Genomic DNA, 27,838 nt, shown 5'->3' on the forward strand with positions numbered 1-27,838 from the left:
GAGAGAAGATGGAGACAACAGAAGATCTGAAGAATTTAGGGTAAGGAAAGACATAGTGGGTTGACCGCAGACCTAGGCCTTGAAAGAAGAGGAAGATTTAGATGCAGGACATTTAATAAGAGAGAGTACATGAAATCACAGAGGAGGGGTTCATTATGGGTAACAAGGAGAGATTTGCTTGGTTAAATAAGGTAAGGCCAGATGGTAGAAAGGCTTAAATATCAGGCTGCTAAGTTAGGGCAAATCCATTGCTGTTTCTTAGAGAAAGGAGGTAAGATACAGGAAGCAGGGTTAAGAAGGCTAATCTGTATTTAAAGTGGGTTGGAGTAAGACAAGACTGGGAGTTTGATAGAAAAGTATTGCAACCATTGAAAAGTATTGATGAAGGTCAGCGAGAGGGATCGAAGTAAAGTTCATAAGGCCTATAAAGGTAGAATCAGTAAAATCAGACTAGATCTAAAGGGCGAGATGATGAAAGATATTAAAATGATTTCACATTTTTTGGGACTTAGAGAAGTATACACCTACTATATTTTAAAGCTGAGTGGGATCTTATATATGATGTAATCTAGTCTCATGGAAACCAGGGCCCTCAAGAAACAGACTCAGCTCTATGTCTGATCCCAGATCTGCCTAGAGTTGGGTAGTAGCTGCAATGGAACTAAATTCAGTTGACTGCATTTCTTATATTCTGTTGATGCAAAAAATATAAAGCAGGGATGATTTCCATTCTTTGTCTTGGAGACTTTGCTTTTTCATATTATCTCCATAAAAAGAAAAAAAAAAAACCATTAAATGTGACAGAAATCGTAACTAACAAAATATGAACCATATTCTTTAATTTGTTGGACTACAAGAAAGCCTGAAAAAGTACAAGACAAAGAATACATTAGTGCACAACAAACTAGAAATAAAAATGTTAAACTGATGTTGTGCTCTGCCCTTGTTGCACTTCGAGGATTTATTACATAGATTTTCTCTGTTTTTAGCAATTCTACATATTCTACACTACTATTTGTCAGTGAAATAAACCCTTGTTTTGGCCAGTGGTTGTTTTGCCTACTTAGGATGACTATCTATCTTCTTTAGGTTAAAAACAACCAAATAATACCAAAAACTTTAAATAACTCCTTTCCTTAAACTACAGTCTTGGCGAAAATGTGAAGCAAGGCACTCTTTATTCTTGCCAAAACCCAACTAAACGCACCACCATCGAGTTGAATCTGACTCATAGTGAGCCTATAAGGACACAGTAGAGCTGCCCCATAGGGTTTGCAAGGCTGTAAATCTTTATGGAAGCAGACTGCCACATCTTTATCCCACAGACTGGCTGGTGGGTTCAAAACACCAACCTTTCAGTTAGCAGCAGAGTGCTTTAACCACTGTGTCACTAGGACTCCTCATTCTTGCCAAAGGATGTCATATATGTCAATCAAATTCCTTCTCCAGAAACTTGAATCCTGAGTGGAGTGATAAAGGAATGGAGAATCATTAAAGCTGAGAAAATTGAATGGCTGTGTCTTGAAAAGTTTATCCATTTATTTATTTCTAGGGTCTAGATCCCCAGCACTGCCTTGGTTCCTGGCCATTCTGGTACCTTCAGTTAAAAAAAAAAAATCAACCTTGTTAATAGAAGAAGGTTGCCCCCTCTTTTTTGTTTGCTTCAGATAGCTAGAATTGATAAATGTTATTTATAAGAGGAGAACCTTAATGAATATAGTACTCATCTATGATGTACTTTGCAAATAGATGAGGCATTATCAATGGTTACGAAGGTCAGATATTTGGTAATGAATTATTCTAGAAAAAAGCTGAATTAAAAATGAAAGTAATATTAAAGTAAATTAGACATAAGGGGCAAAAATAAAGGTGCTAGAATCCCAGGATACATAGGTATTTTGCTTATTTTATCTACAAAAAGGCTTGCCAAGTTTAAAAAAAAACGAATCTGGTAATACCAACTCTGGGCTGCTTTACTGATTAACCTGTTTCTCATCATGGAAAGAATTATACCATCTAGTGACTCCATTGTATAATTTTATTAGGGAGGTGACAAACCATGTTTTCAGTGATGCCTTGAGCTGAAGTGGAATGTACAGTAAAGTATGGATTTTCTCAAACGAATTGCTAAAACCATTAATCTTTATCTAAGGACTCATAATAATCATTTGTTCTCAGTAGCTGGTGGGGGAGGGAGAGAAAATGTCTTCCAGAAAGCACTTTGGCAGTCAATCTGGTTGATAATAAAACTTGATGAAACATCTGTGGTTAATATTAATTCTAATTCTCCTCTTAATGGATAATTGTGAAAAAGATAATTTATCCCATTTCATTTAGACTACAGCTGAATTTTTCAATTCAGGAAAAAAACATTTCTCCATGTTTTCCAGGTATAACACTCTGGGGACAGGTAAACAAACCTGCCAATGGAAAGGAATTTTCTGGTTAGCCCTTCAAAAAGAATTTGAATGCATTCAATTCACCACTGAAAACTTGGATGTGACCCAAAAACTAGTTCTCTAAGTGACAGAAAGGAGTCCTGATGGGACAGTGGTTAAGTGCTCAGCTGCTAACCGAAAGATCAACGGTTCAAACCCACTAGCCGCTCTGTGGAAGAAAGATGTGGCACTCTGCTTCTGCAAAGGTTACAGCCTTAAAAACCATACAGGGCAGTTCAACTCTCTCCTACAGGGTTGCTATGAGTTGGAATCCACTGAAGGGCAATCGGTTAAGTGACAGAATTGATACTTCCCCATCTTCACCCCGTAGGACATTCTAAATGAACCATAATGAACTGAATTAATATTGTTTGAGCAGAATTAATATATTTTGGTCATATCAAAGTTTGTGGAAAAAAAATAGCTCAGTGAGTAAATGACACTGAGCTATTTCTCACCACCAGTGTATTTCAAACCAGCTGATGATATGAACTATTTTTGACACATGCAAATGTATAATTTAAAGAACCCATAAAAATTTGTAATGGAGGCTACCATTAATTCTGACAGAGCCTAGGAATATAACTAATTGCCTTTTAAATATCAATATTGAGAATACCATTTATTAAACTAGCACTTTAACTCATTTACATATGGGGAGTTTAATTATTCTGACTAAGTTAATACAACTAGTGAGTGGTGTAGTCAAGACCCAAATCTCCTAATTCCTGCCTAATCCATTTTCCTAAACCTAATTAATAATATCTTAAAAAATAAACCTATTAAATAATGGATTAATTTTCTAGGAATCGAGGCATATTTTATGGTTAAAAAATGACTGCTGTTTAACCCAATATATAAGTACTAAATACTGATTAAGTATACATCACTGTTGACCTTTAATCATGGCCAAATCATTGCTCCACTTAGATGTACTCCTTTTTCATCAGACTTTAACCGACATCAGGGAGAGGAAAACACAAACTGAACAAGCACAAAAGGTCACAGACAATAGGCATCTACTTCCTCAACGCAGCTTCCAAAACCTTGTGTTAGATGAAGAAAATGTTACAAGAATGATTGATTATTCTTTCATTTTTACCCAAGCACACATTTCTTTATAAGCTGTTGGTCCACAATGAATATTTCTTATCACTTGATATCTTCCCTTCCTCCCCTCCTCTATTTTGATGTGGCTTTCTAATTCTAATCCTCACTTACACAGCTTACCATTTTCCAAAAGGAATTCATTTCATAACAACAATAAGAGAAATTTGTATAAGAAATACAAAAACCCCAAACAGTTACGTATTTCTTGTTTGCATCAGCTGGACCAAATTGTGTCTCACTTATGGATAAAGCAAATAAGACAGACTGCTTGGTGAGGCAGAAGAGATGGTCTTTGTGATCAAGGCAGGTAAGATGACTCCCAAAATCTTCTTTCTTAGCTTCACACCCTAACTAGTTTTCCCCTGCATTATATAAATGTACACATTATAAGGACTGTCGTTTTTCAGCCTTGATGCTGCTGTGAAGATACAACCCTACTGATACTTCCACTCGCTAAAATTCTCCAGTACGTACAGCTTCCATGTGTTGAATTCAGACCCATCCACTCCCACTTCAAGCTAGTGTTCCCACAGTCTGATGGACTGCAGGAGAAACAGCTGGAGGGCTTGTTAAAAATGTAGATCTCTACTAAACCCAAACAAAACCCATTGCCATCAAGTCAGTTCCGACTCATAGCTACCCTGTAGGGCAGAGGAGAACTGCCCTGTAAGGTTTCCAAGGCTGTAATCTTTACAGAAGCAGACTGCCACATCTTCTCCCAAGGATTCCTCCGGCAACCCCCAAAAATCAAATAAATCAGACTTTCGGGCAAGAGTTCTGAGAATCTGCATTTTAACCCACCTCTATGGGGGTGGGGGGGTCATTAAAGTTGGAGATAGTGTCTCAAGCCCTTAGATCTGAATTCTACCTTGCCCCTCAACCACTGCTTTCTATCTGTAACTATTATCTTCCTCCTGAAAACAATCTCCTCTCTCTCTTTTTTTATGGACAGTGTTAATCTTGTAATTCACTTTGCTATTATTTTCATGCATATATTCTTCCCACCTTGGATTGTGTGTACCTGGAGGACAAAGATTACATCCACTACTTTCTATTGTACCTCTACAAGGTCTGCTACACAGGCCTGCTGGGTAAGCACAGCTCAGTAAGCATTGATGAACTGTTTGATTAAGGAGAAAGTAACACATAGTACTGAAGTGTGTCCTTCCACAGTCACTGTGGATTTTCTACAAATATAACGGTGCCACAAGTACCAACAGACAGTTTAATAAATGGATTTATGTAGCATTTTGAATATAAATATTTTAGGAAATAGCTGCAATAAATCTTCCAAAATGGACTTTAATAATAAACTAACACATCATATCAAAAGGTCAGAAAATCTCCAATTTGATTCTACTAATAAGCCAACAAATGTTATTGATTTAGCAATTCCACTTAATATAAACAGCATAAAAGCCTATGCAAAAAATTTTTTTAAATTGTGCAGCTATGGCAAAGGAGATGAAAGCAATTCAGAAACAATACAAATTCACGTAAAGGATATTAATATTGCTGACATTAGAAAACTTTCTCCATAACTACCATGAAGAATATATGGAGGAAGTTTTCGAACATTACTTGCCCTACATGGATAATGTGGAAGCTATGAGCACAGAGTCTGCAGTCAGAATGCCTTTGCTCAATCTGGGCTCCTCCACACATGAACAGTGTGGTTTTAGACAAGTTGTTTGACCTGTCCGTGTTTCAGTTTCCTCATCTGTAAGAAGGGGACAATGATAGTACCCACCCCAGAGCTGTGATAACGTATGTACCCCAGTTGCTGCAGAGGCAGTTCTGACTTAGGGCAACCCCATGTGTGTCAGTGCAGAACTGGGCTCCACAGGCTTTTCAATGGCTGATATTTCAGAAGTAGATCACCAGGCCTTTCTTTTGAGGTACTTACGGGTGTGCTTGAACTACCAACCTTAAGGTTAGCAGCTGAGCACATTAACCATTTGTACCACTCAGGGACTGAGAAAATATATGGAAGCATGTGGAATGGATATGTACTCCTTAAATGCTAGCTGCTATTATTATTATTATTACATAACCAGCAAGAGTCTAGCCCTTAAACAAATTATTTCATCAATGTATTTACCTGATAAAACTCAAATCAGTTTCCCCTTCAAAGAATACACTATTTTGCTGCTGGACAAATCCCGAGCTCTTCAGGCCAGAAGGCCCTCTCAAATCTGGCCCAGTCTATCCAGTCTTATTTTCCAAATACTCTCTATCCAGTGAGACCCTAAGTCTTTGCTGTTCTGATGTCTTATCAGGAGAGGGGAGGCAGGTAAGAGAGGTAACCAACGTGAGCTGTGTGAAGCTTGTTCTCTGGAACAAGCTGGGGTGGTCACCCTAACTCTAGTGACCACTCTCATGAAACAGTATAGTAACCCCTCTGTATAAAACCCAGGTGTAGCACGCGACTGCCACAATCCTTGAACTTCATTCCTAAGGATTTCAGATGTCATAATTACTCAAAGCAGCCTTGTAAAGTCTCTGCTCCTTTTTCTTGAATTTGTAATGATATATAATTACTCCAAATCAGTGAAAAACTGGCGAATTTAAAGTAACAATGATAACAACGACAACATCTACATGTAAGAATAATAGCAAAATTAATTCGCAGCTGTTGTGTTGCTTAAGGCAAGTCTGGTGGCGTAGTGGTTAAGAGTTCGACTGCCAGCCAAAAGTTTAGCAGTTTGAATCCACCGGGTGCTCCTTGGAAACCCTATGGAACAGTTCTGCTCTGTCCTACAGGGTCACTATAAGTTGGAATGGACTCAACGGCAACAGGTTTTACGGTGCTGCTTAAGGACAAGGTAAGGCAATCCCCAAAATATCATATTAACAAGCTCAGTGTTGAGACAGTTGGTCACAAGGCTTTCAATATATCCATCAATGCCTGCTCTGTGCTATTGATTTTGTTAATGCAATTTAAGCCTCTGAAAAATGATTCAGGGTGCCAATGAGACATGTACTTTCAATAATCCTGCTAATCACTGAATGTCTTAATCAAATTTGAAATAGTGAATGACACATTTTATTATGACATTATATCTTGACCCCACAAAACATTCAGTAGTGCTCTAAAAAAAAAAAAAAAAAATTTACTTTTAAAAACTCATATGCCTCCTGTGTGACTCTCAGGAATAAACTGATATGAAACTTCCCAATATTGTTCACATTACCCATTTTTAGTACAGGGTCTGCCTTCAGTTCCAGGGTATAGGACTTCTTTAATGATTTGCCAGCAGTGCTTGAAAGCGTTTCCTTTCAACTTCTTTTTAAATACTTAAAATTTTAAATACTTGGAGTCAAACTGCACAGGTCTGAATCCTAGCTCTATTACTCACTATAGGATCTTAGACAAGTTACTTAACCTCTCTGAGCTTCAATTTCCACACCTCTACAATGGGGATAACAAGAGTAATTACCTCATAGAGTAATATTCAACAAATTAAAGCACACAGGTGCTTGGTAAGGAGCCCTGTGGCACAGTGGTTAAAGTGCTCGGCTGCTAACCAAAAGGTCGGCGGTTGGAACCCACCACCTGCTTCAAGGGAGAAAGATATGGCAATCTGCTTCCATAGAGATTTCAGCCTCAGAAACCCTATGGGACAGTTCTACTCCGTCCTATAAGGTCACTGTGAGTCAGAATCAACTTGACAGCAATGGATCTATGGTGATTGGTACAGTGCCTGGCACATACTAAGCTTTCAATAAATGCTAAATCACTGTAATTACGATTATCAGAACGAGTGGTAGGGGAATATTTATCAGCCAAAACATGAATAACCCTTTAGCAACAGGCTACTTTTACTACAAAAATTACTCTGAACTAAACTTCATTTACATCCTTGAAACATTCATTACATGGTCTCAAAACAAAACTAAACTTCCCAGGTGTGTATAGCAACATCTTTCAGCAATTTGGAACCCTGGTGGTGCAGTGGCTAAGAGCTCAGGCTCTTAACCAAAAGGTCGGCAGTTCAAATCCACCAGCTGCTCCTTGGAAACCCTTAAGGCAGTTCTACTCTGTCCTATAGGGTTGCTATGAGTCAGAATCGGTGGCAACAGGTTTGGGTTGTTTTTTTTTAAAGCAATTTATTAAAAGGAAAAAAAATTGTCTATTCATATCATTTTACTGTTCATATTTACTATTCATATTATTTTACTCTCCGTGTTTATATTTGTTCCTTAAAAATTAGGCCTAAAAAAGAGCAAGAATTCTGAATTCAAAGTTAAAGACCCATTGAAATCGTTAAAGCAAATTCTATCCCAGTTCAGATTTTAATCAGTCTATGACAATTTAAGAAAAAATTATCTTTTTAACATTTCTTTAAAAAAAAAGAAATCAAGCAAAGCAAATTTACATTAAAAGCCAGATATTGAAGCTATTAAAACTAGGCAACTTTAAGTTAAAAACAATATACATCATTTTTTAATGATTTAGAGATGTGTTTTAAGAATTTGGATGGAAAAGAGAGTGCTAATTATAAACTAAAATTTATCTAACATTAATATGGATAAAACTAGTTGGAAATACTGTACAGCTCTGAAAATAGTAAAATGAAAAGGTATTACTGGTCCAATTTTTAACAATAATCGACTGGCTGGCTATTCTCTAATTCATGATATTTTACTGGATAGGCTTTTGGGGCTCAGGATGAATTAATATTTTGTAACGCTTTAAATTTTAAAATCAAATCTGGATATAGCATATGTATTAAAATTCTGCTCATAACATGGATTTTATAAAATCTACCTAAAAATATCCGATGGAAAAGAAGCCTGTTGCCAAAGTCCACATCTTTCCCCTATTAAACAGAGGTAAGCCATATCCCCAGAAACTATATTTTGAGCCCGCAGGATACTCATGAACTAAAATAATGAATGATAATGCCTTGTTCTCTGCATTAATATTAAAGAAAAGAGAAAATAGAAAACTTTATAGCCACTATCAGCTCTCTGGACCATAAATCTCAAGTTTTGAGAATTGCTTCCCAAAAGGATAGGGAGTGGGGATGAGTTGTGAGAGAGCTTTGGAGCCTAGACATATTTTTTAGCAAGCCAGCAAAGCACTGACACAAATTTCTACATATCTCTGGCTGTGAAAAGTCTCATTTGTAGTGATTTATATTTCCTCATAAAGAACTCTGTAGATAATATAAGCCTGCTGTGAGGCTGTATGACAACTTTCAAACCAAGAGTTACACGACCATTCTGTTAAAATAGAGCAAGAATAGATGAGCAGGAAAAGCTGTAGAAATAGTATTTCTTCTGATGAAAGGTCAAAACACTGTTCTTGCAGCATGTGCAATGTTCAGAGAGCCACCGTTAGCTGTGTGTGTGTGTCTCATGGATAATATCTTGGTTGCCTGGACTCAAAAGTATTATTATTTTTTTCTGAAGATTGACTATGTGTTTGATGTGTGCATGCTTGTGTAATTTACAACAAGTGACACTTAGACATCATCAAACCGAAGTTCAGTTGCCTTAATAAGTTACTAAGGGAAACAGAGAATAGCATGCTGACAACCCAAAGTCAATGAAGTATAAACGCTGTTATTCCAAGTGTCACTGGCGTGTTACTTCCATTTCTCCTGGCATCTGCTGTATGTTACACTGCACATATACGCGACGCAGCAGCTCATTAAACTGTTTTCAGTTAACTCTGAAACCAAATTAGTACATTACATGTTTAGAAGGCTGAGAATTACTGCTTCCCTGTGAAATTACACAATTAATCAGGTGCATCATTTCTCTAGGAGATGCGGCCACTTTTGACATTTAGGGATGAAAAGAACAATGCTCTAATTTGTTCCCATTTCAGCATTTAGTTTCAGTGGGGTAAAAGGAAGCAAAAGGTGACATAATACATTTGTCCCCCTTAGGATGCCAAATATTGCCAAAACTTTAAGAAATAATAAAGTGCTGTTAAATACCCTGTGTTGTTATCCATTGCCTTGTCCACCTTTGATTTTACTCAGGCGACCTCAGGCATGCCAGGGGGGAGAGAGTCCAGCAGTACCTGCACCCATGCTGAGCATCCTTGTTCAGAAGGTAACAGGCCAACTGGCAATAAAACAACTCTTTTCATAAAGGAAAATTTCAATTAAGACAGAAAAATATCCTGAAGTCCCTAAATATTCCTCTTTCATATTCTTTATTTAACCTTCATTTGTGAGCCCTTGAAATCCATTCATGCTGTCCTAAAAGATGGCGAGGGACAACTTGAAACAGACACAACTCTCTACATTCATTCTTTAAATACAAAGGTGCATTCTTGCAGGCTCACTAAAAACCTCCGCAAGTATACTAAAGGAATGGAAGCACAACTTTCTGACAGAAACCCGATATGATTCCAGGCATACCTCCAGGATCCAAGTGGAGAAGAAATTGTTCTATTCTATTTTCAAGATAAAACACAAATTATTTACAAAAAAAAACCCAAAGTGTAAATAGTTTTTAGTGACTAGTATATACTTTTGCAAGCAAAAGCTGGACAATGAATAAGGAAGACCAAAGAATTGATGCCTCTGATTTATGCTGTTGGTGAAAAATACTGAATATACCATGGACTGCCAAAAGAATGAACAAATCTGTCTTAGAAGACATACAACCAGAATGCTCCTTAGAAGCAAGGACAGCAAGACTATGTCTCATCTACTTTGGACATGTTATCAGGAGGGATCAGTCCCTGGAGAGGGACATCATGCTAGGTAAAGTAGAAGGTCAGCAAAAAAGAGGAAGACCTTCAATGAGATGGACTGACACAGTGGCTGCAACAATGGGCTCAAGCATAACAACAATTGTGAGGATGGCACAAGACCAGGCAGTGTTTTGTTTTATTGTACATATGGTCGCTATGAGTTGGAACTGAATCGACGGCACCTAAGAACAATAATATATACTCTGCAATATATGCTCTGCATCTATTACTGAGCAATTACTATTTAATATTTGTGCTATGGCCATATTCATTTTTTCCCCTTTAGAAAATACTAAAAGTGTCAATTTCTTAACACTGCCCTTCCTCTTCCTTCTCTATTAATATAAACACGCTTTGCTGAAGGACTACATACATAAAAAAATACAGGAGGTGAACTAGCATTTGACCACAATCTTTCTGGAAATTCCAGTTGTAAATCCCTTGAATCTCAGCTGAAGTTTGCCAGAGTGAATAATGCTAAAATAAGACTCTAGTAACCGAAAAAAAAAAAAAAAAAAATCAATAAAAAAAGCAAAATGCACATACACACATTGAAGCGTTCATTTTAAGAAAGTACATTGTACTTATGGGTCACCTCCCCTGCAAGAGTAAAAGACTGTAAGTGGTGAAAAAGATTATCTCCTGCTTTGATAATTGTGCCATTTTGACACTCTTCTATTTCAATATGAACAACTCGGTAAAAAGGTACATTGGTGTGAAATGTCAGGGACAAAATCATTCTTAATGTAGATTACTCAGGTAAGCCACTGAAAAACTGACTCCTTAGGCATATTCAGTCCCAGCATAATGCTTCTCCAAAATATAGGGGCTGGTCTTTTTTATTAAGCTAAATATCAATCAGGGCTATTCAAGTTGCCTTAACTTTTCAAATAATGAATATGCTTTGGATGTAAATTATTGAAGATATCTTTTTAGCAGTCAACTGGTCCTTTAGAAAAATATTTCTTTAACTGGGTCTTAGAAATAGGAACAATTGTGATAAAGAACTATTATTATAACTACTTTTCAATATGAAGAGAGTGAGGCTTGATGAGGCTGAGTTGCCACATCAGTTACTATGAGTACAGAAGCAGGGCTAGGGCCACGGCTGCACTTAGCATAGTAGTCTGTGCTTTTATTACCATGTTCCACTCTCTCCATTCACGCCATCCACCCTCAGCTAATGATCAAAAAAGCATTACTAAGAAACTAGGGAACTGCTGCCGAGGGCACAGTACAACCTGGGATCTCTAATTTTTCTGCTTTTCTCAAACATTGCACAAGAGAAGGAAACACTACCCAGTTCTGCGCCGCCACCACGATCAGGTGCACATTGGACTGTTGTGATTCATAGGGTTCTCACTGCCTGATTTTTAGAAGCAGGTCTCCAGGCCTGTCTTCCTCATCTACCTTAGTCTGGAAGCACCACTGATACCTGTTCAGCATCATAGCAACATGCAATCCTCCACGGACAGATGAGTGGTGGCTGCCTGTGAGGTGTGTTGGCCAGGAGTTGAACCTGGGTCTCTCACATAAAAGGCGAGAATTCTAAAACTGAACCACCATTGTTCCCTTCTCAAATATTACAAGAGATTTTTTTTTTAATTAGTTATTTTTCTGTTCTGTTTAATTTATTATTTTGGCATTTACTCATTTAACAAATATTTATCAGATACTTCCTATGTGCCAGGCACTTTTCTAGATGCGGTTTTGTACTTTTTTTAAATTGAAAACATACCGTTTTTTATTATGGTTAAGCAGGTTCTCCATATTATGGAGAGCTTGCCTGATTTTATAAACACTTCTATGAGAAAATATACTATAAGTTCCAAACGACTCACTCGCAAATTAACTTCTGCAACACATCCAGTTGGCAAGTAAAGGGCTTTCCTTACGTTAGCATTCTCTCGATGTAGTGAATATTATTATACCTTCTACTGGCTAGTCAATATCATACTATACAATCAAATGGTTCCTGAAGCTGATTTAGATTACTTTAACATCTCTTAGAAACTTACGTTACTTATTCTTACCTAGTTTTAAAAACTGTACCCTGTCTCTCAGTGTACAACAAAACTGTAAACATTTAATTAAAAACATGTACAGCAGAATTAACAGTTAACCACCTGCATTTAAGTAGCTATATACTATGAATTTAAGAATGATGCCCTCTGTAACACAGACTGCTCCCATGGTTTGTTGCTCTTTTTTTTTTTTTTTCCAATTTTGAAAGATATGCATACTAAAAAGACTGGGGCAGAAGTCTTCTTTAGCTCCCTGCAAATTCTTTTTAATAATGAGATCTTTAGGATCCCAATTTCAAAGAAATGGACATTTTTCAGCTGTGTACTTCTATCACCATGTACTTCTACCATCAATATGAAGGAATAATGCCACAACCTGTATTCGAGTTTACTTGGCAATAAATTTAGAGGGTCAGCAAAAAAGAGGAAGACTCTGAAAGAGATTAATTGACACAGTGGCTGCAACAATGAGCTCAAGCATGACAATGACTGTGAGGATGGCGGAGGACCGGGCAGCGTTTTGTTCTGTCGTACATACGGTGGCTGTGAATCAGAACCAACTCCACGGTCCCTAACAACAAGCTTAGTAACACTGTTGTTGTTGTTAGTTGCTGTCGAGTTGATTCCAACTCACGGTGACCTCATGTGTACAAGTAGAACTGCTCCAAAGGATTTTCGAGGCTGTCACCTTTTGGATGTGGATCACCAGACCTATCTTCTGAGGTGCCTCTAAGTGGGTTTGATCTGCCAAACTCTCAACTAGTAGCTGAATGCTTAACCATTTGTACCACTCTGGGACTCCTTGTCCCTATAAATCTCCCAGAAATGCCAGTTTTCCATCCGGGTGCTGTGACTACAAACTATCTTTACACTGAGTATCTTCTTTTGAAGAAAATCAGCTCTGACTTAGATGCAATAAATGCTGGAAGAATTCTCTGATTTTTTAGTATTATTTTCAAAAAATGACATTTGTCTTCTTTGTTGCAGGTTTCTCATTAGAATGAACTTATTTCTGATCAGGTGTATAAGTATGATTCAGCTTGGTTGCTGAGTATTCAGTGTATTTAAGAAGAATTTCTTAGCAAATACAACTTTTCTGGCCTCTGAAGTTACCTAGATTGAAAGGGCCAACCATCTGAGAAGGTACAGTTAAAATATCTTCTGGAGATGGAAAAGTATCCTTTGGAACTAAAACTGTATAAACAAAAAACTAAACCGTTGCTGTTGAGTCAATCCTAACTCATAGTGACCCTATAGGACAGAGTAGAACTACCCAGTAGGGTTTCCAAGGAGTGGCTGGTGGATTCTCTGACTACCGACCTTTTGGGTTAGCAGCTGGGCTCTTAACCATTATGCCACCAGGGCTCCAAAAATGTGCAGTTTAAAATGCATCTTTCTACTATCTGATTTGGAGCTTCTAGGAAGAGTTCATAGCATAGTATCCTCTACACAGTAGATGTCAGAGTGAGTGCTAATTGTTTTTAATCTTTTCTTTAATATAAAAATAAAGTGTGTTTCTCCTTTCTAAGCACACGAGGTGCAGGACTTTTATCTCTTTACCTCCTTTAATTGCTTCAAACTGGTCATTTCTTATCTAAACTTACTCCCAAATTAGTCATTTCTTATCTATGCAAAAATTTTTTCAAATTATGTTTCTGTACTTCCATTTTAACACTTGTGAAATAGGAAATTAGAATAGTACCTGCCTCATAATGGTGTTCTGAGAACTGGAGGGTGCTTAGAACAGTGCCTGACATAGAGTAAGTGCTACGTAAGCACTAGTTACTCTTATTTATTTAACATCTACTATGTGCCAAGCAATGTAATACAGAGCATAGAGTAGAAACATCAGCAGTGAACAAATAAATCATAAATAGGTAATATCACAAGTGCCTGAGGAAAATTAAAGCAAAGTAAGGGTGTAGAGAATGATACACAAAGTATTATTTTATGTAGGAGACAAGACTGGCCTCTTTAATAAAATTTTTTCAGCAGAGACCTAAAGAAAGTGAGAACAAGGAGCATGGATACCTGGGGCATTGAGAACCCTAGGCAGAAGGAAGATAAAGTCCAAAGGCTTGGATATAGCAGTGTGCTGGACACGTGTAAGGAATAGAAAGGAGACAGTGTAGCTGAAGCAGGAAGAAAAAAGCAGAAAGTGGTAGGATAGGAAGTCAGAGAGGCTGCGAGTGAGGGGAGAGGGGTTCATGCCAGGCAAGACCTTGTTGGCCATGTTGTAGACTTTGGCTTTTAGACTTGGTGAGAGAGAAGTCACTGGACGGTTCTGTCAGAGCAGTGACATGATCTGACTTAAATCTCAGAAGAATAACTCTGGTACCAAAACCAAACCCATTGTCTTTGAGTCGATTCCAGGTCATAGCAACCCTACAGGTATATGTGCAAGCAATGGACAGAGTAGAGCTGCCCCACAGGGTTTCCAAGGAGCAGCTGGTGGATTTGAACTGCTGACCTTTTGGTTAGCAGCTGTACCTCTTAACCACTGATTAGAGTCAAGACTATAGGTGACGGTAACTTGGATAAGGTGGCAGAGGTAGAACTTGGTTGATAATTCTAACATGCCTCTCTGCTTCACATTTCCTCCAAAGATTTCCCTTTAACTGTCATTTACTCATCACCTACTAAGTGTTCAACATCTATTAAGTAAGGCATTGGATCGGGCCATTTACAGGTGTTACCTCTCATCCCAATGGCTCATACTCTCAGATAAAATATGATAAGACTAGGATGTTAAAGCTCCAAGAAATCTTTGAAATCATCTACTGCAACCACATTATTTTATAGATGTGGAATTAGAAATGGAGAGAGGTTAAATGATTTACCCAAGATCATACACCTAGTTAGGTCAAGAGAAGGATTTAGGACTCAATTTTCCTTACTTTAGAAAAGAATACATGTGAGATCAGTGTTTCTACTGAGTTTTGAAGATAACGAATAGTGTTCTTATTTCAATTATTTTCCTTCATTTCTTCTGATTTAAAAATGCCAACAGCAAAGCTTCTTTCAAGCACATTCTCATTAGGTTAATATATATAGGAATCATTTCTAAAATTAGTATTTTTTTGCTTTTTAAAATAACTCTTTCCATTAAACCCAGTGCCGTCGAGTCGATTCCGACTCATAGCTGCAAGTCTACATAAGTGACTAGGACCTTAATTCTATTGTCTGGAAGCTCTGCACATCTATCCTAGAAGAGAAATATCTCCAACTTTCCGTAATTACTTTAGTACACCAATCTCTTACCAAAATGACTCCTGTAGATTAACAACAGTATTTGTCACATTCCGGGATGGCCTTCATCTGCCTTAGCAATGATCAGAGATTATAACAACTTAGTATACTGCCTGTTTTCAAGGACAGGGAAATGTTTCAATGATAGGGTCTTTCCTGGGACAAATAAAGAAGGATGGAGAATTGTGAAGGATTTGGAAACGCCATATATTTCTAACTACTATGTTTTCTTAATTTTATAGAACCAAAAAAATTAAGAATAAAATAAATCTTGTTGAGGATAAAGCAGAATCTGATAAAAATTCTCTGATTTGGGCCCTTTCTGAGTCTCAGTGATGAGGTGAAATGTACCGTTATGAAATACTCATCCCTCCTTCCCCCAAATCAGTGTTTGTATCTGAATGCTGGCAGTCCACAGTTACCACTAAGCTTAAATCTTCCTCTAGCACCCTAATAATGCAGGACTGCCGAAAAGGCTGTAACTTTTTTTCCTTCACATAAGTAAGAAAAGATTTCAAGGCCATGAGGAGCGGAAATGCACCCTGGCCAAATAAAACCCACGGCCGTCAAGTCAATTTCGACTCATAGCGACCCAATAGGACAGAGTAGAACTGCCCCATAGGGTTTCCAAGGAGCACCTGGTGGATTTGACCACCCTTTTGGTGAGCAGTCATAGATTTCCCCTGACCTAATAGCATTTTATCAATTAACTGGTGGGCAGTCAAGCTCACTCCTGAGATCGGCACTAAGAACTTCTTGGTAACATAGTAAGTGTGAAAAAAGCCATTTCCCAATCATCTTGTTCATTCCATGCATATTAGAAGAGAAGAAAATTCAACTGAGGGCCAATGCTCCCCTAAGAATCCTTTGCTTTAATTATGGCCACAGTATATTAACCGTCTCTAAGACATCACATCAGCTCTGCCGCGCCTGCTCTCAGAAGTAAAAGAAAGAAGAAACCCTTTCACTACTAAAAAAAAAAGGCGGGGCCGGGGGTGGGGGAGGCAGTTTTTGGAGTCCTAAAACATGGCTGAAAATTCAATTTAACCAAATACCAGGCCAATGTGCCTCTTGCAAATGGACATTTCTTTGCTGGTAATTTTGTGCTATTTTACCTTTCATTTAAAAAAGTAATTCAAGCTAAACTCAGCTGAACAGCAAAAAGCTCTTGATATTTTCAAGCATTTGGAACAATTACTTTGACAGGAGCCCTTGACAGTTAAATGACTCTGATAAATGAATGTTATAGAAGACACATAATGATTTTTAGTGAAATATTGAATTTAACCACAAATGAGGAAAAACCAGTCATAAGCACTATGGGTATACCTGAATAAGAATATCTTGCTTATGAACCTCAATGGATTCTATAATTTCTAATAATCATGCAAAATCAACTACTTAACTGGTGGGTATGTTTCCCATCTTGGTGCTCTCAATTCATTTTTGCTTTTGTTGTTTTCTAATCTGAGATGCCAATAAGAAAACTTTTAAACTGGCAATAATTTCCGCTAACACTGGTATAGTATTTTACAGTTAGGCAATTAATGAGATGCCATCCCACAATTGAAGCGCTCCCCTTTCCTTTTTGTCATTTGCTGAATGGGATTCTTTCACAATGTAAGAAAGTCACCAAAAGTCAAGAGCATGCTGCCTGAGAACGTGTGAGTTCACTGTGGGCCAGTGTTTCCTGCATCTGTGGGACTCAATATTCCTTTCTTATTTTACGGATAGAATGTGAGATAGCATCAAGGCTTTTACATGTTTTCTCATGACTAATGACCAAAATATGCACTGAAATAATAAAACTGCTACTGTTCAATTTCCTTTTTAAAATTCAATCCCAATATAAGTACGAGTGTTCTTGTGATGATAAAATCCAGCTTCTTATAAAATTCTGTTTTCTGGAGAAGAGGAACTAGAAATCCTATAGACTTAAAATATGGGGGTAAGGAGTGTAAGGGGACACTGGATTGGAGAAGTGTTCTTTATCTTGCTTGTCTGGTAAAGCTGGAGTGAAACATTGAGGCTAAATGTACTGGGTGGTATTTCCTGGATCTATACACACTTTGTAGGCAGGTGAGGCACCTAGGCAGGTGAGGCACAATGTCCCTCAGGTTCCCACTGCTCCCTGAATTTATCTTCATTCAGCAATTGCCTATTTACACTGTAATTGTCTATTTATGTGACTGCACCCCACTAGACTGTCACTCCTTGTGAACAGGGAGTGCCACTCCATCTTGCATCACCCGCGTTTATGCACCACAATAAGCTGCTCCATAAATGTACATTTGAACAAATAAATGTTTTACTCCTTCATTTGGCCATGAAAACATGTGGGAAAGGCCAAATACTTTAAATATCTGATACCTGTTAATAAAGCAAAGTCCAGATAAACATCAAGTTGTCTCAATTAGATATTACTTACAACCTTACTACTCAAAGTATGGTCCAGAAACCTGTAATATCATATCACCTGGGAGCTTTATAAATGCAGAATTCATACCCTCTGGAGTCAAAATTGGCAGTTTAATAAGATTCCCAGATGACTCTCATGCAAAGTGAAGTCTGAGAGACACTTGCCTATAATACGTGACTATGATGAGCCTAAAGAAGTAAATGAATGCATGATGGAGCAGAAACAAGGCCACTGCAATGTGATTAACACAGAGGTCTGCCGAGAAAGTTTTAGAGCTCTCTAGACAGTCACTTAACAATCACACGTGGGAAACTCACTCACAACAGTTGCCTTGGAACTCTTTCTAGATAGCTCTTCATACTCTTGTCCATTTAAAGACAAGCTGCTCTTAATAATTGTCTTTTCTCCTTGGTGCAAAGAGAGTACTTATTGTCACCATGCTGACATTTGCAGGAGTTTTGGCTTTCTCCACTGAAAATGAGGATGATTGAAAGGACATTGCTGACACCTGAATAAAAAATCCAATGGCCAAGCTATGTAAATTTAATTATTTCCTTTAATTTTTTTTCAGGAATCTTTTTTTCTGTTCCTGGGCTTTGGAGAAGTCCTAGCAATTTTCATTTAAAAGAAAGACGAGTCAGCAGTGGTTCACTGAACAGGCTGACACGCAATTTCGTAAGGGGAGAGGTACTGTGTCTTTAATCTAATTTGTACTCTCAATTCCCAGCTAATGTATCTAGGGATCCTGATGTATGCATTTACAAGGAGACATCTATAATGCAGAGTCTAGCTCTCTGCAATTCTCTGAAACGTGGGCAAAAAACTAGCCTGGGTTCTCGCAGCTGCCCTACAACATGATAAATCTCTGTATACTCACAGATGTAGAAATATTCCCGGCCCGGCCTGAATTCAAATCCTAGAGAAAAGGGAGTGAAGAGCTGGAATTTTTCAGAGAACTTCAGCGGTCCGTTTGGAGAGTGAGGCCGGTTACATTCCCATCTCTTAAACCCTTTGGAAGTGTGATCGCAGGCACTGTAGCCATCATAGTTCACCATGTAGAGGACATAGCGCTCAGTCTTATCTTCTGGAACGGAGTCCTCATAGTGAGGGCAGAAAACATCCAGGTAGTCATTGATACAGACGTCAATGTGGTAATCGCCCCTCTGGAATCTATTGGAAAAAGAAAAAGATGAGATTACTCATATAGGAAAGGCCTTCTGCTTGGAATCAGTGGCCATACACTTTAATAATGCTGGGGCCAAAAGATTTATTGTAAGAAATTTTTATTGCATGTCATTATGATTTGGGGCACAATTTGAAATGTTGCAGCTTCAAATAAGCGATGACAAGCCATTTTAGAGAGGAATTCTATTATATTTGTTTCAAAAGGCCCTACAAATGGAGTGCTTCAATTTCATTTTAAGTGTTACGTTAGTCATTCTTTCAAAATAAAACCCTACAAAGGTAATGTTTTGCTGTGATCTCCTTTTTCTTTATTCTTATAATCACATATATTGAAGCAAAGTTTTCATATTCTTGTTAAAAGAGTATTTTGCATAATAAATGTTTTTGAATAAATAAATGAATAAATTAAAGATGGAACAATGAACAGAACTCTGTTTTTTGAAACTGAGGCCATTCTCAACTCAGCTTCCTATGCAAATGTGGAAAATTTGAATCATAAAATTGGGAGAATTAAATCATAAAATTAGAAAGCTGGAAAGAAAATTCCTAGAACAACACTTCCATTTTAAAGGGAAATAAAAACTAAGGCATAAAAACAAAGCAACGAGTAACTGAGTTAGACCTGGAATAAAGGCTTTGAATCCCAGTCCAGTACTTTTCTTAGCAGATCTGCTTATTTCACAAACTCATCTTAATCTCTCTCTCTTTTGATGCCCTGTCTCTCTCCATATTAAGAAAATGGAAACCATCTAAATCAAGTGGCTTTCTTCCCATTTCTTTCAATTTTATAGGCTGTGTTTTAGGGCTGAACTGAGAAGGAGAAGGAGTGAAAGTAATAAACCAGATGAAAATAGCAAAAAATCATGGCCATTTCATCTGAAGTAGTTAAAACACACACACCACTGCATATACCACATTGTCTGCTTCAATTCTTGTTTTGCAAAAGTTTTGCTTTATCTTTTTTTAACTAATATGACTTTCCCCATCAGCTGAACAGTATTTTCAAGATATACACACATATGTAAGGATGATCTATGAAACAGGAATTGTTATGAATACAACTTTCTCTGAAATCAGGGGGAAAATTCTACAAAATCCCTATGTTTTCCACTAGTAGGGAAATTCTTCTCTGAGTCCTTAGAAGGTTCATCATAAAGCCATGTTACTGCTGAAATACGATGCCCATAAACTCATATAATCTTTGAGTCGGAGACTCTCTGCATGAACACTTCCAGTGATGGTGAGATAGGCTATTCCATTTTTGGATATCTGTAAATGTTAAAAAGTTTTTCCTTATATTGAGCATAAATCTGCTTCTGTGTAACTTCTATCCAGTGATCCTACTTCTGCTGCCTGAAATTAAAAAGAACAAATCGAATTCCTCCTTCACACAGTAGTCTATAAAAACATTTGGAGATGTCAGCTATGTATCCTCCTTTCTCCAGATTTGAAAACCCTGATTCCTTTGACTATTTCTGGTATAGTTCTCAGGCTCCTCATCATTCTAGTTTCTTGATCCTCCTCATGTCCTTCATTTTGCCAGTGTTCTTCTTAAAATACAGAACTCCAAACATAACAAAAGATTCCTGAATGGTTGTGTGACCGATGTATATACCCCAATGGAAGTACTACTACCTTCGCTGTGGACGCTGCAGGTTCACTGACAGAGCTGAGATTCCCTTCTGAGATGCAGCGCAATAAAAGCGGAAGCACCCCTCATTCTGAGGAGACTGACATTCAAGGAATGTGTGGATCTGTTGCTCGTTGAGTGGAGGAGCCATAAACCATCCTGTGCCTCAGTTTCCTCTTACGTAAGTAGGAATAATAATGAAAACCAACCCTGCTGACCTCACATGGCTGCTTCAAGCCTCAGTGAGCAAATATATGAAAAGCACCACGCTAAGGTAAAGAATTGCTCCTGTTATCAGGACAGATTAAAGTATATTAAAATGAGCAAATAACAAAAATACTAATTTTAAAACAACGGTGGTAGGAATATTCTACAGATATAAAACCTGTCCCTACCTTGCCCTTTTAAAAAATCCCAGAAGAAATCATATGAAAATCCTAAATTCTGTCCTCAAATATCAAACGATCCACAGAAATCCCATTTGACCCGTGCTTTTGGAAAGCAGCGTAATGATTTAAACAAAGAAAATTAGGAAATACTATCAAAATATTCACTTTTCAGTTAGAGAATCCCAAAACACATAACCATTTAAAAAAAAAAAAAAACAGAAAACCCTTGGAAGTATTTATTTCTCTGCTTATCTTTATATTTACAACAATCACGGAACCAGGTTTACTTTTTCTTCATTACTGGCAGACAACGATTTGTCAAATGCAAGGAAAGCCTGTGTTGCTTTTAAAAGATTTTGGAACTTCAAGGTAACATCACTGCCAAAGTACAAAGAAAAGACACTGCCACGCTCAGATAAAAGGGTGCTGGGATATGAATCATCAGTACTCAGAGTAGCCTGACAGTGTCGGATGAGAGCCAGACAAGAACTACAGCAGAAGGTAATGCCCATACACTTTATATTATTGTAGATTTTAAAGACATTCAGGGGGGAAGTTTTTTTTTTTTTTTTCCTTAAGTGTCACTCATTTTAGCTTCTACTAACACTTGGCAATGCTTAAAAGTGAAAATAAAAATTAAAACTGTCCAAATCCATTCTGTTATTCTTTTATTCCACAAATTGTCATCATTTTTCGACACTTGAGATTTAGCTCCCCTCTCCCAACTTTTAGTCCTGTTAGAAGTTGCTAAAATTTTAATAAAGCAAACCATGGGACTGAAGACCCAGTCTATAATGGGTTGACCCGTTATCCATTCTGGAGACATTTTGATTTTGTGTGGGCTGTGGACTGAAACCCTGGTGGTATAGTGGTTAAGTGCTATGGCTGCTAATCAAAAGGTAAGCAGTTCGAATCCGCCAGGTGCTCCTTGGGAACTCTATGGGGCAGTTTTACTCTGCCCTATAGGGTCGCTCTGAGTCGGAATTGACTCGATGGCAGTGGGTTTTTTTTTTTGTGTGTGTGTGTGTGGAATGAATCATTGTAGAATCCATGTTAAACATGTGACTGCTTCACAGATTAGTATTTCTACCCTCCGATCTATCCATACAAGAAAGAAAAGATGATTCCCCATAAAACCAGCTTAGGCTGTTTCAGGTTTTGCACCTTGTGTAAATTAGTTTGCTGATGTAAATTTCAAAGAATGGACAACATAAATGTAAAAACAATGATAAACTGGAACTCTTAAAAGGCATTTGTACAACCTCCCCAAGTACAATCCAAAGAAAAGTTTCAGGTCAGATATTCTAAAATTATTACATATCATGTTCTCTGTGTACAAAGTGGCACTGATCCAATCTTTTCTGGCTTTACTGTGAAGAAGTACATAGCTAATACTGATCGAGTGCTTAGTATTTTATATTCATTATCTCAGTTTAATCTCTATCACAATAACACAGAAAAGACATTATTATCACACCCACTTAAAGATGAGGAAACTGATATCGAGGAGTCAAGCAACGTACCCAATGTTATATGACTAGTAAAAGGTAGAAACAGAATTCAAACTTAAGCAACCTGACCTCAGAACAGAAGCTCTTCCCTGCTCAACTTTCTGAGAGACTAAATTGCTAAAGTCAGATTCTTAGGTCTACTCTGAGTTCCCCTAAAGGAATAATTCTCGTTCTTGATGTGGTTTTGGTTCTCCTCTCCGTTCAGTGATGCAATAAACATTTGCTACATCCAGAGTCTGTTATGTACTTTACATATGTTGTCATATGAAATCCTTAAAACAGCCATATTGGGTAGTTATAATTAATTACATTTTACCAATAAGGAATCCACTTTGCTTGATTTTTCACAGTAAGTAGCAGAGTTAGGATTTGAATCCAGGTCTTATATGGGACTGAAGCATATTCTCTTTCCTTCTAACCACAATGGCTTGAAAGCTTTACCAGTTGTAGAAATTCCCCTCACCTGATAAACCCACTGCCACCGAGTTGATTCTGATTCACAGTGACCCCATAGAACAAGGTAGAACCAACCACCCAATAGGGCTTCCAAGGCTGTAAATTTTTATGGAAGCAGACTGCCACATCTTTCTCCTGTGAAGTGGCTGGTGGGTTTGAACTGCCAACCTTTTGGTTAGCAGCTGAGCACTTAATCACTGTGCAGCCAGGGCTCCTCCCTCCCCAGATGGAGCCCTCTTAAGAGTTTGGATGCTATCAGGTTATTTTAAATTTGTACTGATCTTCTGGGAGAAGCATGTTGCACTAGAGGCCCCACTCTCTTCGCCACTAGGTTGAGTACCAAACTCCTAAACCGAAAGCTGAGGAGTGTGTCAACATTTATTTAGACTAAACCTCAAATCGCAGGGTTAGCTCCTGACTCATGCACATCATTCCATTTTTCCACAGAATAAGCTGCTGGTAGGCTCCCCAGCCATTCACATAAAGGGATCCTTTTATTCTGTCAGGAAACAGCTTAAATGAGCTTCTCATATTAAAAGAGCAAATTCACATCCAGGAAAAATAATTCTGCATGCCAATGTTTACAAATGCCACAAGTTGCACGGCCACTGCTGTAACACATCCGTAAATTTCTTGGAAATTTTCTTGGAAATGTCTCCCGTTACCCCTTATCCTAATTCCATTCATTGTATCAGTGGTTCTCTACCGCTCTGAGATCACCATACATTTTGATCTATAAGAACTTCCGGCTGCACATCAACAAGGCAGCAGTAATTATAGTACAATCTTTACTAAACTATCACTATGGTTCACAGTGTAAAAGCATGCACAGCTAACTATACTTAGAAAAGTGACTGTGTTTAAGTAAAATGACTGCCCTGGCTTTACTCTCACAATACAAAAGTCTCGAGTGTCAGGAAACACCTTGTATGCATAGAAAGATGGACCTTGTTCTCCCATGTGTTGCACAGCTACTCTGGTCAGTGTTCCATATAACACAAAACTGTAACAGTGTATACACTCTGTCAAGGCAAGAAGAAATTTCACACTTTTATCAAAATTTGGCAGTTAACTTGTTGAGAATCAATGCCATATAAAATGAAAGGGTCGTTTTAACTAACTGAGAAGCATAAAATTCAGCATAGCAACTAGTCCTTTATAATCAAGTCAAATACCAAAAGTGAATTATGCACTTTATAGTAGTTCTTGATGCCCCAGAGGCTGCCTAGATGGTTGGATAAAAAACACATTTCAGGGGCTACTGACAGTAAAAGTAACAACACAAGCTGAGGTTTGAGTTGGAAAGTGAGCCTCTCTTTGCAGAGATATGTGTTTGTCTCTCACTGTTTACCTGATGGCATTCCAAAGCAAATATAGTTTTTAATCACCCATTTAAAACCATTATTAATCTCTCCTTCTTTGAACCTGTCTTGAGGAAGTTAATCACTGCCAAAGCCTCAGAATTCAAATGAAATAAAGACAAAAGAGGTGAGGTAATGACTGAAAACTGTCTTGTCATTTAGTTATCAAAAGTGTGCAACCAATTTCCTCCTGAGAGAAGGCCCGAATCATTGTTTTATGAGATCTGTTAACCTGAATCATAAGGACTTTGCCCCTCCTAACTAAATAATGTATTTTCCAACTGAGTCTTCGAAAGGAAGGGGCATCTAATACTTATATACTCTAGCTCCCTTACCCTCTACAAGTGGAAGTTCTCAGTTTAGTCTGACCCTGTCCTTAGGTTCCTCTTTGCAAGGGCAAGTCAACTTCACCTAACTTTCTTTCTCAATGGATGGTTTTCCATGTCGCTGACCTTACTTCCTCCTGTACCGCCATATGTTCTTGTGTTGTGGACACTGACAGCTGGGGAGGCTGAGTCTACAGGACACACAGGCAGTGCCCTGGGTTTTGGGCTGCAGAGGGACAGCATCATAATCAGCCTGCTCTGAGAGTATCTTCAGCCACTGCCCCTGCAGTGCTCCTCCTCTCATTCCATCCTCATTTGCTAAAGCCAAAATGAATTTCATTTTAGTATCTAGAAAAGGAAGGGCACGGTGCATATTAAAGCTTTCTAAATTGGCCTTTAGCATATGTTGCTGGCACAGCAGAGAGCCTGCTTCCAGGGAAATATGTACTGAGGTATTTTATCAAGCAGCTCCTAAGTGAAGTTTCTTCACTCCATAAATATAGAAGCAGCATTACTGAAAGGAGACTGAGTGGTTATTAGAGGTTAGGACACTGTGAGACACTTTATCCCCCTTCGTGTAATGTTTTAAAGGATTCAATAATGAAAATGTTATTTCTCACTAACTGGATGGTCGATTATTAAATTTTAAATGTATTTTAATCCGTCAAAGAGGCGATGGTTTTAATATTCCTATTGGAACAGAACTACGTTGTCACTTTTTTAATTACAAGGCAACTTAATGTATTATGTTCTGAAATTGAAATGTAATAGAAGGATATGATTTACAGTCAAAGATTAAGGAAATTTATCAGCTTAGGGTTCCTCCCAAATTCTAAACTAAATCCAGAGTGAGCATGTCTTGGCAGCACCCTCAATTCTACTATTATGGGTTTAAGGGCTAATTTCAGAATATGATGTCTCTTCTTTACCAAAAGCATTTATTTGTCTGTTAAGTGTCTACTGAGCCCTGAAACAGACATGGGATTGGTTTGTAAATATGTTTTTGTGAGGAGATGGGCAGGATGGAAGTCTCTGTTGCATAACACACTTCTTCTTGTCCTCCTTCTGTTATTCTTTTCTGCACAGAATGCAGGCCTTATGGGTTTCCTATCCTCAATCTGAAGATGCTCTTTTTTTTTTTTCCCTGCAGAGGTTAAAGCAGAACCTCAAACAGCAAACCAAACTTGGAGTATATAAATAATGTTAGCATTATCGGAGGCTGAGCAAAGATTTATTTTGCTAATTTTTTTGCCTTTTCTTTTCTCTCATGGGCTGAAACACGTCTATCTCTCAAATGGACTGCTAACCGACCTGCATTTTCAGCTCCGAGGTGATCAGTCCGTGTCATGGGCAGGTTCACCATGACCAGGCCAGTTGTTAAGGTCGAAACAGGTCTTACATGTTGACTGAAACACATAATTTCAGGGAGTACAATTCAACTTTCCCAGGCTCTGTTGTTGGGTGCTGTCAAGTCGATTCCAACTCATAGCAACCCTATAGGACAGAGGAGAACTGCTCCATAGAGTTTCCTAGGCTGTAATCTTTACGGTAGCAGATTGCTGGGTCTTTTGTCCCGTGGAATGGCTGGTGGGTTAGTAGTAGAGTGCTTTAACCATTGTGCTCCCAGGGCTCCTTTTCCAGGCTCTAGAATATACCAGTGACAACTAAAATTCCCACAAAATGCCAAGATTTACAAACAAACAAACCCCCAAAAAACTCAAGGATGTATTTCAGAAATGTTTCCCTCTTCTTTTTTTTTTTTGCAGCCGAAATGCAATATATGCAGTAAAACCTTTGAGAGCTGGAACTCCATGGGACTGTCTTGTTTTTCCGGGGCTTGCAAGTTTTCCGCCTTTGAAAGGGTGCAGTCTTACCATTTTTCCATTGCTCTCTATTCCCGTTGCCGTCAAGTCAATTCTGACTCATAGTGACCCTACGGGACAGAAGAGAACTGCCCCATGGGGGTTTCCAAGGAGTGCCTGGCGGATTCGAATTGCCGACCTTTTGGTTAGCTGCCAAACTCTTAACCACTATGTCACCAGGGTTTCCTGCTCTGTTAGTGGAAAATACTTGAGCTTTCCTTCTCTGACAGGTTTCCGCCTTACACAGGTTGTGGCTTTTGCAGGTTTTACTGTACTACAACACATACATTTTCGTGCAGTGAAGCACAATATGTTGACAAAATAGTTGGAACCCAGAGGTGGTGCTCTGTTTATCCATTAATGCAAATTCCAACAGAGTTCGTGCACACATGTTTTGGTAATTATAAATTCTAAAGCATGACAGCCTTGCTGGCCACGGCAATAAGACAAATTACTTAACCAGATATTTAGAATTCATCAGTGGTTTAGTATGCTAATCTGTCACCTTTTTTCTCTTGTGTGTGTATGTGTGCATATGTACGTGTTGGCACTTTAACAAGTGGCTTTAAAATGCCCTAACTGATACTAATTATCTATATCAAATATATGGACTAAAATCTCAAACAGCTTTTGCTTGTTGCTTTTCTAGTACAAGCCATGTCAGTCTGAAAGACTTTTTAAAAGTGGTATCTCCCAAGAATAGCACCTGTTTCAAATACAGGGCCCACAAAATGTTCTCTCTTCTACTGTTTTAACTCATTTGGAGTTTGTTTTATTAGCTTGACGGAGGAGCTCCAAAGGAAATAAAGCATTAAATTGGCAGAGCCTAAACAAGACTTTCCTCCAGGAAGGCGCTGGGAGCTCTGGGTGACAGTCTAATTGCTTCTAAGCCCCCAAAGAGGCCTCAGGCATGGCGTAAGAACGTGTCAATGTCAACAGCCAAGTCAGCCAAAGAATTAACCAGGCAGAGTTCTACAGCCCCTGCACGTCATAGATCATTTCAAAGGGATTTCAAACAGGGACTAAAAATAAATAAATACATGTACATGTGACAATTATATTTTATATAAAAATTATAATGTCAGTATGTGTCCTAAGAGTGGCCACTCCCACAGTGCAAAACAGTTTTTTTTTTTTTCTCTAGTCCTGCTGGCCAGGGA

The 27,838-nt window shown here is 38.1% G+C and overlaps 1 protein-coding gene across 3 annotated transcripts in view; it reads right to left on the reverse strand.

Annotated features, from left to right (window-relative positions):
* Positions 1-27,838, reverse strand: part of EFNA5 (ephrin A5) — a 317,761-nt gene that overhangs the window by 40,197 nt on the left and 249,726 nt on the right. For all 3 annotated transcript variants that reach the window (XM_049857865.1, XM_049857869.1, XM_049857861.1), the window contains one exon: positions 18,836-19,128. In XM_049857865.1, the coding sequence (XP_049713822.1) occupies positions 18,836-19,128 (293 nt within the window). The remainder of the gene's footprint in view (positions 1-18,835; positions 19,129-27,838) is intronic.

This window comes from Elephas maximus, chromosome 2, assembly GCF_024166365.1.
Source record: "Elephas maximus indicus isolate mEleMax1 chromosome 2, mEleMax1 primary haplotype, whole genome shotgun sequence".
Classification (NCBI taxonomy): domain Eukaryota; kingdom Metazoa; phylum Chordata; class Mammalia; order Proboscidea; family Elephantidae; genus Elephas; species Elephas maximus.